This window comes from Mus musculus, chromosome 16, assembly GCF_000001635.26.
Source record: "Mus musculus strain C57BL/6J chromosome 16, GRCm38.p6 C57BL/6J".
NCBI classification, from domain to species: Eukaryota; Metazoa; Chordata; class Mammalia; order Rodentia; family Muridae; genus Mus; species Mus musculus.
This window is the reverse complement of record NC_000082.6, coordinates 45,491,575-45,504,036: the sequence shown is the minus strand read 5'-3', so window position 1 is coordinate 45,504,036 and position 12,462 is coordinate 45,491,575. Positions and strand designations below refer to the sequence as shown.

Sequence of the window (12,462 nt, the reverse complement as noted above, 5' to 3'; positions counted from 1 at the left end):
AAAACCAAATAACCTTATTAAAAATGGGTTGCAGAGCTAAACAGAATTCTCAACTGAAGAATCTCGAACTTCTGAGAAGCACTTAAAGACATGTTCAACATCCTTAGTCATCAGGGAAATGCAAATTAAAATGACCCTGAGATTCCACCTCATACCAATCAGAATCGCTAAACTCAAAAATGCAAGTGACAGTAGATGCTGGTGAGGATGTGGAGAAAGAGGAAAACTCCTCCATTGGACTCTGGAGGGACTTCAAGCTGGTAATGACTTTGGAAATCAATGTGGCAGTTCCTGAGAAAACTGGAAATACTTCTACCTGAAGAACCAGGTATACCACACTACTGGGCATATATCCAAAAGGTCCTCCATTATATAACAAGCAAACATGTTTCGCTATGTTAATCACAGCTTTATTTATAATAGCCAAAAGCTAGAAACAGCCCAGATGTCCCTCAACAGAGGAATGGATACAGAAAATGTGGTACATTTACACAATGCAGTACTTCTCAGCTATTAAAAGCAATGACTTCATGAAATTCACAGGCAAATGGATGGAATAAGAAAATATTCTGAGTGAGGTAACCCAGACACAAAAGAACACACATGGTATGTACTCACTGATGAGTGAATATTAGCTCAAAAGCTCACAATGCCCATGATACACACCAAAGACCATACAGAGCTTAGGAGAAAGGAAGACCAAGGTGTAGATGCTTCATTCCAGCATTGAGGAGGGAACAGGATGATCATGGGAGGTAGAGAGTGGGAAATCTGGGAGAGAGAAGGGAGAGGGAGGAAATAATGGGGGCAGTATAAGGTAATGGAGGGGATGGGAAAGAGGTTCAGAAGGTCAGAAAATCAAATAAAAATATGTGTGAGTGGGGGATGAGGAACTGTGGATAGCCACTGGAGGGTCCCAGACTCCAGGGAAATGAGAGGCTCCCAGGACCCAATCTGAATGACTTTAGCCGAAATGTGCAGTGAAGGGGAGATAGAACTTGTAGAGACCACCACCTGCAGTAGATAGGCATGGCCCCAGTTGAGGGATAGGGCCATCCATCCATCTCAACATTTTTAACCTAGATACATTCCTGTCCAAAGAAAGAGCAGGGACAAAAAATGGAGCAGAGACTGAAGGAAGGGCCATCCAGGGACTGCCCCACCTGGGCATCTGAAGACACCAAACCTGGACACTGTTGCTGCTACCAAGAGGTGCTTGCTGACAGGAATCTGGTGTGGCTGTTCCTTGGGAGGTTTGGCCAGCAACTGACTAATGCAGATGTGGATGCTTACAGCCAACCATCAGACTGAGCTGGGAACCCCTGTGGGGGAGCTGGCAGAAGGACTGGAGGAGTGGAGGGGCAATGCATCCCCATAGTAAGAACAACATTGTCTAACTGGACCACCCAGTGCTTCAAGGGACTAGACCACCAACCAAGGAGTGAACAGGGAGGGATCCATGACTCCAGATACATATGTACCAGAGGAGGGCTTTGTCTGACATCAGTGGGAGAGGAGGCCCTTGTTACTGTGGAAGTTTGTGCCCCAGCATAGGACGATGCTGGAGCAGTGGGGTGGGAAAGGGTGGGTGGGTATGGGAGCACCCTCAAAGAGGCAAAGGGGAGGGAGGTGAGGGCATATGTGGGATAGGGGGTTGTGGAGGGGTAAACAGGAAGTGGAATATCATTTGAGATGTAAATGGATGGAATTATTAATAAAAAAAAAGAAAAAATTGCTTATCTTGCAAGTATGAGGACTTGAGTTCTTTCCCCAGAATCCACATAAAAACACCACACATAGTGTTGTATGTTTGCAATTCCAGTGTGGGCTAGAGAGGTAGAGACAGGATTCCAACATATACTTAAGATCAGCTGAGACATCCAGCTTTGTGAGCTGACACTGTTCATAGACAGCTCTTGATACCCCTTTCTATATTATATATACATTCATTCTGTCAGCTGTGTTTTTCTAGAGAACTAGAGAAATAGCAGCACTATTTCTATTTTATTCTGTTTTGTTTTGTTTTGTTTTGTTTTGTTTTGTTTTGTTTTGTTTTGTTTTGTTGTTTTTTGAGACAGGGTTTTTCTGTATAGCCCAGGCTGTCCTGGAACTCACTTTGTAGACCAGGCTGGCCTTGAACTCAGAAATCTGCCTGCCTCTGCCTCCTGAGTGCTGGGATTAAAGGTGTGGATACTTACATTTCATTTGGGCATGCTTTCTTGTCCCACTTTCATCAAACTATCTTTTTTTTTTACTAGTTAAAGGCTCATACTTATAAACATATGTTACAAGCACTTAGTCTAACTCTTATTATTTACTGGGGGGAATCCATATGCTTATGTTTTCACTTTATTGATTCTTTGTGTAGTTCATATAATGCACTCTAATTCATGCACTCATTTCCCCATTTCTTCCTATCCGCCCTTTGCCCTTCCGTCCTCCCATCAAAACAAACAAACAACCAACCCCCAAACAAAAAACAACCAACAAAAAAAGACAACAACAAAAGTATCATGTCATAGAAGCTGTAGTGTGTCACAATGTGTCACACACTATACCCTTTTGAGGGCTATGGCTTCTGCTATATCGTCAATATTGGATCCTTATTGGGACTAGTCTTGGATATCCTGTTGTTGCCTTGGTAATGGAAATCCTGAACCTTTGAATCTGCAGAACCAGGCTCTTCATAGCTCCAGCAGTTTATAGATGAGTTGATGTTGCAGTTGGTCACTCAAAGCCCTCGATGTGGGTCTCCATGGTAGCTGGATTGGTTAGACCATCAACTCTCCCCTCCCTGCTTCTACCTTATCAGGGCAAGTTCTCTGGCACTCCTGTGGCTAGTTCACACAATGTTGCAGCTGGCAAGTGACATAGTCAACTCTCCCACTCTCCTACCCTCAGGGCTGGTCTATCTGTACCCCCACTACCAGGGCCAGCTCTATTGTGCTGACCAAGCAAGATGCAGAACCTGCTCTTGAAAGTGTTATACCCAGTGAGTTGCAGGGATGGCTCTCTGCTCTCATGAACCTAGGCCATCTCTCACACCCACTACAGCTGACTAGATGCAATTTGGGGGGAGGTGATGAGACTTGACTAAGCTGTCCTGTACTCATCCCCTTGAGGCCAGCTGCATCCCTGTCATCAAAGCGAGCTCTACTGTGCTGCCAAAGCAAGGTGCAGGGCCTGCTTTCCTGGGTGCTGCAACAGGCAAGTTGGAGGGCCAGCTCTTGTTGAGTGCTACAGCCAGTGAAGGGTAGAGAGAACCTGTCATAACCCTTGGACATAACATGGTCCCACATCAGGAATGTTCAATGGCCTTTGATGGTAATATAAGCAACATGTATCAACAAAGACCAATACATATTTAAATATGAATTTATATGCATATATGTGTGTGTATGTGTGTGTAGAGAGATTCTATCTTTAAGTTCTGTTACTCTAGTGAATATTGACTAATGTGTCTGTAAAATGAATTATACATTGTAGCTAGCCTGTATTAAAGACACAAAGTCCTGTTACTTCATTTACAAGCTGTAAGCCTAGATTGGGTATGTTTTGAGTTATTCCAATTACATGCCAGTTGTATGTACCTTATAACTTGCTGTTTCTCCTGGCCACATGTTCTTGGTCCATCTCCTTTTATGGCAGTCTTGTCCTCTTCTCCATACTTTCTCTTTCCTCCTGTCTCTCCTAGGATGCCTCACTCCATCCTCAAGGACAGCCTTTCTTTTTCTACTGCTAAATCATAGGCTCTAGCTTATTAACCACTTAACTTTAAATTTGGGATCAAGGTTTACATAATAAAGGCTGGTGTGCATAGAAATTCACTCCTTTTAGGGCAACCAGATCTTGGGATACAGAACTTAGCATTTGAAACAACAGCACCAGACCAACTCATAACATAACCTCATCATACATTTTATAAAATGATGCTTCTGATGCCCAAGTTGAGGGGTAAATTTGAATAGTTATAAATACAACATTCTACAAGTTAATGAAAATGGGAGTTTCTCAAGATAGCAAGTTATTAAGCAGTTGAATTGATTACATGATTTAGAATATGTAGAAACCCTGAGCATAACAGCAATAGACACTGGGAGTTGTGTAATCATTGAATGCTTAAAGCGGAGATTGAGTTACTATAAGAACTATCCATTCTTTTTATCTGAAGCACACGGCACCTAATCAAAAGTGTCCTAATTGTTCCATGAACTCACTAGCAAACCTGCATGTGCCTAGGTGCCTGGGTTCCTACCTACTTGGGGAACTTGTCATTTAATTATCCTTCAGGTGCAGCTACCTTTTGTATTAGTTAGGATTGTCTAGAGTAGTAAAACTTCTAGAATCTCTCTCTCTCTCTCTCTCTCTCTCTCTCTCTCTCTCTCTCTCTCTCTCTCTCCCTCCCTCCCCCCCTCTCTCTCACATACACACACACACACACACACACACACACACACATGGGATTTATGAGAAAGATTTACATAGATGTACCATCCAGTTTGGGGTTTTAGTTAATTCCAGATGTAGTCAAGTTGACAACCAAGAATAGCCATCTCAAGTCCAAGTCAAAACATCTCAACTTGACACATACACATATTGCCTTATGTCGTGATTAACTTCCAAATAAAAACAATAATAATATTTAACATGTTATAACTATTCCACATGCAACCACAAATATACTATATATTTAACGAGGACATAATTATCCCTAACATGATATAATTGTGCCTTGTACAACCACATATGCACCCTTAATTTAGAATAGTCAGCAATGTTCCTTGAAGGACATTCTTTTGTTTCTCTGTCCATTTGCAGAGATCTATCCTCATATTTCCCCCAGAAGTCTATCTCACCAATTGTTCAATCATGTGCTTTACAATCCCTGACCATTAAGCAATGCATTGGCCACAGCCCATAGATCAGTCAATAATCACACATCTCACCATTTCTTTCTTCCAAAAAAATTGTACGAGTATGTGTACTTTCCAAAGTTCTGCACTGTGAAGATTTCCCTTGGCCAGTGTCTTTCAAGGTCATCCCAGAAAGAAGTTGTTTTCTTCTGGGTGGTGACCCAATAAGGTACAAAATCATCAGTAAACTAGGCCCCAGTCTTCTCTTTCTTAGTCAAAGTTTTATAGGGAAATCCCTTGAGGCTACATACTAGGCCACAGACAGTTTTGCAATGGGAATAGAAACCATAGGCATTTGGGCAACTTCTTTTTTTTTTTTTTGCCACTCTATTATCATTGTATTAAATTCTATTATTTAATTGAGTAACTAGGGAAGATTTTCAAAAAGACTTTATTAAGATTATCGCTATTTTAAGCCATGTGTAGCAGCACACTCCTTTAATACTAGCACTCAGAAAGCAAAAACAGATGGGTCTCTGAGCTAGAGGCAAGCATGACCTACAGACCAACTACAGACCTACTTGCGTTCCAGGACAACCAGAAATACACAAAGAAAGACTATCTTAGGAAAGAGACACAGAGAGAGGGAAGGGGGAGAAAAGAAAATTAGTATTTTTATTTGTGAAAATCATGGAAAAGTGCCCTAAAATTATTTTTTTTTCAGGTCTGTGTACCATGCCACAGCCAGTTTTGAATTTCTTTTTTTTTTAATTAGGTATCTTCCTCATTTACGTTTTCAATGCTATCCCAAAGGTCCCCCATACCCACCCCCCCAATCCCCTACCACCCACTCCCCCTTTTTGGCCCTGGCGTTCCCCTGTACTGGGGCATATAAAGTTTGCAAGTCCAATGGGCCTCTCTTTGCAGTGATGGCCGACTAGGCCATCTTTTGATACATATGCAGCTAAAGACAAGAGCTCCCGGGTACTGGTTAGTTCATATTGTTGTTCCACCTATAGGGTTGCAGTTCCCTTTAGCTCCTTGGGTAATTTCTCTAGCTCCTCCATTGGGGGCCGTGTGACCCATCCAATAGCTGACTGTGATCATCCACTTCTGTGTTTGCTAGGCCCCGGCATAGTCTCACAAGTGACAGCTATATCTGGGTCCTTTCAGCAAAATCTTGCTAGTGTAGGCAATGTTGTCAGCATTTGGAAGCTGATTATGGGATGGATCCCTGCATATGGCAATCACTAGATGGTCCATCCTTTCGTCACAACTCCAAATTTTGTCTCTGTAACTCCTTCTATGGGTGTTTTGTTCCCATTTTTAAGAAAGGGTAAAGTGTCCACACTTTGGTCTTCGTTCTTCTTGAATTTCATGCGTTTGGCAAGTTGTATCTTATATCTTGGGTATCCTAAGTTTCTAGGCTATTATCCACTTATCAGTGAGTACATATTGTGCGAGTTCCTTTGTGATTGGATTACTTCACTCAGGATGATACCCTCCAGGTCCATCCATTTGCCTAGGAATTTCATAAATTCATTTTTTTTAATAGCTGAGTAGTATTCCATTGTGTAAATGTACCACATTTTCTGTATCCATTCCTCTGTTGAGGGGCATCTGGGTTCTTTCCAGCTTCTGGCTATTATAAACAAGGCTGCTATGAACATAGTGGAGCATGTGTTCTTCTTACCGGTTGGGACATCTTCTGGATATATGCCCAGGAGAGGTATTGCAGGATCCTCTGGTAGTACTATGTCCAATTTTCTGAGGAACCTCCAGACTGATTTCCAGAGTGGTTGTACAAGCTTGCAATCCCACCAAAAATGGAGGAGTGTTCCCCTTTCTCCACATCCTTGCCAGCATCTGCTGTCACCTGAGTTTTTGATCTTAGCCATTCTGACTGGAGTGAAGTGGAATCTCAGTGTTGTTTTGATTTGCATTTCCCTGATGATTAAGGATGTTGAACATTTTTTCAGGTGCTTCTCTGCCATTCGGTATTCCTCAGGTGATGGGCAACTTCTTCATGTAACTTGCTTGTACTTTCAGGACCTGCTCAGCATCTATCAATTGTGAGTCATGTCAATTTCATAATAGATTGCTGCTGTGCATGTCTTTCTTTATAACTTGATAAGTTAGATAATATCCAAATTATGATGGGTAGATTAAGTTGCATGACAATTTGATGTCCTATTATCAAACAGTCAGATTTCACTAAGGTCAAATAGAAGATCCAAAAACTATCTTTTCAAGGGAGAATAGATGTCTTCAGATAATGGTAGACACTTGTTCCAAAAACCCTAAAGTTATGTTCTGTGATTCAAAAATAGGTGCCCACTAAAGGCTCCAGACAGCTTCCCTATCTGCCATTAACACCCCAAGTTCCATCAGGTCTGCTGGATCATATGGTCCAAGTGCAAATATGGTCTTGGCACAGCATCCTGGACCTGTTGAAGAGCCTTATTCTGTTCCAGGCACATACAAAGCTAGAATTTTTCTGAATCACATGGCCTGAGTAGCACACCCAAGTGAGGAAATTGCTATCTCCAGAATCCAAATATGCCCATTAAACATTATGCTTCTTTCTTGGTAGTGGGAGAGGCCAGGTACAATAACTTGTACGTTACCTTAGAAGGAATATGTCTGCATGCCCCATACCACTGAACTCCTCAGAATTTCTCTTAGGTAGAAAGCCCTTGAACTTTGATTAGATTTATTTTCCATCCTTTTTTGTGCATGAGTATTAGCCTTGAGTTCAAAGCGGCTATTACCTCCTGATCACTTGGTCCAATCATCATAATGTCATCAATATAGTGCAACAATGTTACATTTTGTGGAAGAGACATAGGATTCAGGGCCCTTATAGCTATGTCATGTCACAAGGCTGAAGAGATAATACATCCTTGAGATAAAACTATAATTGTATACTGCTGGCCTTGCAAACTGACAGCAAGTTGCTTCTGCTTGTTCTTCTGGAGCTAAGTCTGACCTGTGAATGCTTTACCCTGACAGAGGTGAAGGACACTGATGACTGATGTGACACATCTCTTCACAGGGTCAGAATTGATTCCTTCGGTTAAAAATATTAGAGTAAATGTATGAATTCATGTATAAAATACTATTTTCTATTACCTCTACTTTCCTTTATTCTATATGATATCACCTACAAGATGTATGTATAGACTGAGGAGGAATGGGTCTTAGCTTACCTCCAACTGTACAGATCAAAGATAGTATCAGGATGATTTCAGGGAGGTCCTGGGGAGTGCTCAGAAACACACTTTTGAGAAGTTCCAGCCATGCATTAGTCAGTTTGACACTTTGGGCCGCAGTTAAATTCTCAGCAATTTCTTCTATCCCTGTGTTAGTTGCAGTTGGTCTGTCTCTAATTCTATGTGTTTCTATAAAACTCAAAGATGATCAAAGAGGAGGACTTCTTCTTCTTCCGACTGTCCTCGTAATATGTAGAGAAGTGGCATGAGATGACTGCTCCCAACCTGCTAGCTTCAATGTGACTTAAGGATATCTGTGAACCTTAGCACATTGGCACACTGAGAAAGCATACTTTCTTAGCAGAGTATCCGGATGTTCTGCCAAGTTAGCTGGATGCCCAAAGGAAGTGGCCTTTGTGATCATTTTTTTTTTCATGAGAAACTCAATTTGTTTTTAGTTAAACTAAGCAACACATGAAAGAGTTGGACTGCTGACAGATTTCTCAGTATGCAAGGATGTTTGGGTCACCTTGAACCCAGATAAACTATTGCTAGAGAAACAGAAGCTGTTGAGAATTGAAAGCTGTGAGAAATCTTTGTTCTGCTTACCTGTAAAAGATGCTGGAAAAATTCAGTAAAGTATGTAGTGGTACACAGTTAGTCTGAATCCTTTATGTCCTGATTAATGTGACACTACTCTTGGGACCCCAACACACTAGACATTGACACTAATACTCTTCTAAAAGAGAAGAAAATCACATATTTCTCCTTTAAGTATCTCAAGTCCTCACTCATGGCCTGTAAACATTAGGAATGCCTCTTCTTTCTGTGACACTTCCTATTGGGATGAAATGTAAAATGCAAATCCCAGGGGATAGAGACTAGCCAGAAATGCTCTGTATCCATTCTCAGTCCTGAATGCTACTCAGCCATTGCTCATTTTATATCTATTGAACTACCCAAAAGGATTCTTCACAGAACACTTCGCCCTCCATTGAGACTAGCTAGTGCAAGTTACATATCTCTGGGAATGGAACACTGAGAGCTTCATTGTCGGTTTGTCCAACTGTCTGAAATTATGTTGGAACACATTTTGACTTTATGTTATTTTTAACCAGACTGCAATTAACAGACTATGCTGACAAGGCTAACTTCTAAAAATCATTCCTACCAGGATGTGTTTGAACACACACTTCCCAAATGAGTAGAGATGTGAGAAGTTGTACTGTTTAGAGTAGAGTGGGTCATGGGAATAAGTGGGAAATGGACCTTCTTCCTTAGATTCTGTCTCAACAGGGACAAAAATACCCCTAAGATTTTGGATCATGTTTGTTCAGGGCAAGTAAGCAAACGTTTGTCTTCTCTATGACTGTATATATTTTAGATCTTTCCTTTAATATCGTAAGCTGTTTACAGTAATCTAACCCGTTTCCCATTTTATGATGAAGCTTACATGCACTTAGACTAATAGCTCATATGCCACTCACGGTAAGAATCCACTTCTTCCATGTCTGTTAGCTCCTCATTCCACCTAGGCCCATAATAGCAACTCCAGGAAAGAACTCATAGTTCTTGGATCATGTATCTATCAGCTTGACCCATTTCTCATCTGTGGGTTTACTCTCTGCTTTACATCCCAGATAATAAATTTACACTTTCCCTATTGCTTTTCAGTGTCTTGTTCAATTCTCTGTCACCTATACAAAGAACCCAGTAATTGCCTCATGGAGGAACCCCAACATTTTCCCTGGAACATAAGTTTATGAAAAAAAAACCTAGAGGATAGGATAGCCAGGAAATTGAAAAATGTTACAATGTAGTTCAATTGAAAATAATTTTGAACTTTTTTTCCTAAGAATTTCACACCATGAACACTGTATCTCCATAATTTTCTTTTCCCCTCTCTCACTCCAATTCCTCCTCTCTCCTCCCTTCCAATTTTCTTCTTAAATTAACCCAGTGTATCATTCTGAGTATCTGAAACTATAGCGTGCTCACTAGGATGGACTCCAACTCACAGAGATCTCCTGGGTGCAGAGGTTAAAGATGGGCAGCACCATGACTTGATAGAAAAAGGTTTTTAAAAAATGAGGAAGGGGGTTTCTTAGTTAAGGTTATTATTGCTGTGATGAAACACCATGAGCAGAAGCAACTTGGCAGAAGAAAGGGTTTATTTTAGTCACAGTTTCATATAAGAGTTCATCATCGGGCCGGAGAGATGGCTCCGTGGTTAAGAGCACTGAGGACCTGAGTTCAATTCCCAGAAACCACATGGTGGCTCACAACCTTCTGTAATGGGATCTGGGACCCTCTTCTGGTGTGTTTGAAAAGAATGTCTGGAGGAACTAGAAAAAGCACCCAAGGAACTAAAGGGAACTGCAACCCTATAGGTGGAACAACAATATGAACTAAGCAGTACCCCGGAGCTCTTGTCTCTAGCTGCATATGTATCAAAAGATGGCCTAGTCAGCCATCACTGCAAAGAGAGGCCTATTGGACTTGCAAACTTTATATGCCCCAGTACAGGGGAACGCCAGGGCCAAAAAGCGGGAGTGGGTGGGTAGGGGAGTGGGGGTGGGTGGGTATGGGGGACTTTTGCTATAGCATTGGAAATGTAAATGAGCTAAATACCTAATAAAAAAATGGAAAAAAAGATGTCAGTGTACTCATAAAATAAATAAATATTTTTTTATTTAAACAAAGTTTATCATCAAAAGCAATGAGGGCAGGAACTTACACAGTGAAGAAACCTGGAGGCAGGAGCTGGTGCAGAGGCCGTGGAGCGGATCTGCCAACTTATTTGTTTCACATGACTTGCTTAGCCTGGTCTCTTATAGACCTCAAGACCTCCAGCTCAAGGGTGGAACCACTCACAATGGGCTGGGCCCATTTTCTTTGATCACTAAAACAATTACAATAGGCAAACATTCCTGTTAATGAATAACCTTTTAACGGAAAACTTTGTGATAGGGCATGAAACTCAGCCTCATTTGGAAGTTCATCTAGAAAACGCGATGTTGTGACTGTTAGTGAAGACTCTCACCCATAGATTCGACGGACTGTTCACTCCTTTGCATCCTCCATCTCTTAATGCTTCTTCTCTGTGCGCAAGAATCAGGTAACTGTTTTCTTTTATGGATGTTTACCTGGAAGTGAGTAGCAAATTAAGGCTATGTTATAGGACATGTACTTTTAGTTCAGTAGGTAAAGAGGAATGTACACTAGATTCTCTGAGTTAACTATATACCTATATAATCACACAGCGAGCAAGTCATGTAATCTGAGCATATTTGAAACAGTGAGTACAGAGAATAGGAGGAGGGTGAGAATGAAGGCAGGAATACAGCTTCTGAGGTGTGCAAAATTTGCTCAAATTAGATAGTTTCCTTTGTATATGCTTTATGTAATGATAAAGGTAAAAGATGAGGTAGATGCAAAGGATCTTTTCACAGCACCCTTTGTCTTTGAATTATACCCTGTTTTCACAGTCAAGTATGCAGACCTTTTAATGTTGAAAGACCTTTTCTTGTACATTAAGACTTTTTTATTATATGGAAAAGCCTACAAATAATTTGCTTTATGGATTTCTCCATTATTACAAGCTGAGCTATTGTAAGAATTCAACAAACACTGTTGTAGTATTTTCTGCTTATTCTGACTGACTAAAATAACAGTGTTTATTCTATCAGCTTTCTTCAGATTAAGGCAAACACTAGTTTCTTGAATTTAGGTGAGGGGTCTTGAGAGGTAGCTCAGTTGATAAGACTTAGGAGCACATAGCATTCTATATGAGAACTAACATTTGTTCCAAGAACCTACGCCAAAAGACTCACAAGCAACTTAAATTCAGCTGAAAGGATCCAAAGATCTCTTGTATCCTCTGTGGATACCTACAATCAAGGGCACGCATCCCAATCGCAAGCATAATTTAAAATCTATTTTACATATAGGATTCTGCTGGCATATATGTCTGCACTGGGTGAATGCCATGCTTAAGGAGGGCAAAAGAGGGTATCAGACTTTCTTTCTTTCTTTCTTTCTTTCTTTCTTTCTTTCTTTCTTTCTTTCTTTCTTTCTTTCTTTCTTTCTTTCTTTCTTTCTTTCTTTCTTTTTTTGAGACAGGGTTTCTCTGTGTATCCCTGACTGTCCTGGAACACACTCTGTAGACCAGGCTGGCCTCGAACTCAGAGATCGACCTGCCTCTGCCTCCCAGTGCTGGGATTAAATGTATGTACCACCACTGTCCGGCTTAGTTAAAATCTATAATACAAATCTAAAGAATAATTGAGGAGAGAAGACAAAAACTACGGTAAACTGAAAAGAGGGGCTGAGATTTAATGACAAAGCTTCTGCTTACCCTGAGTGAAGTCTGGAGTTCAAGCTCTAGCACCAATAAA

The 12,462-nt window shown here is 40.9% G+C and overlaps 1 protein-coding gene across 2 annotated transcripts in view; it reads left to right on the top strand.

The window, feature by feature from the left end:
* Positions 1-11,032: 11,032 nt before the first annotated feature.
* Positions 11,033-12,462, top strand: part of Gm609 (predicted gene 609) — an 81,238-nt gene continuing 79,808 nt past the window's right edge. The window contains exon 1 of one of the 2 annotated variants that reach the window (XM_011245855.2): positions 11,033-11,183. In XM_011245855.2, coding sequence (XP_011244157.1) covers positions 11,156-11,183 — 28 coding nt within the window. In that variant the 5' untranslated portion in view covers positions 11,033-11,155. The remainder of the gene's footprint in view (positions 11,184-12,462) is intronic. The other variant, NM_001005854.2, reaches the window with a different exon arrangement.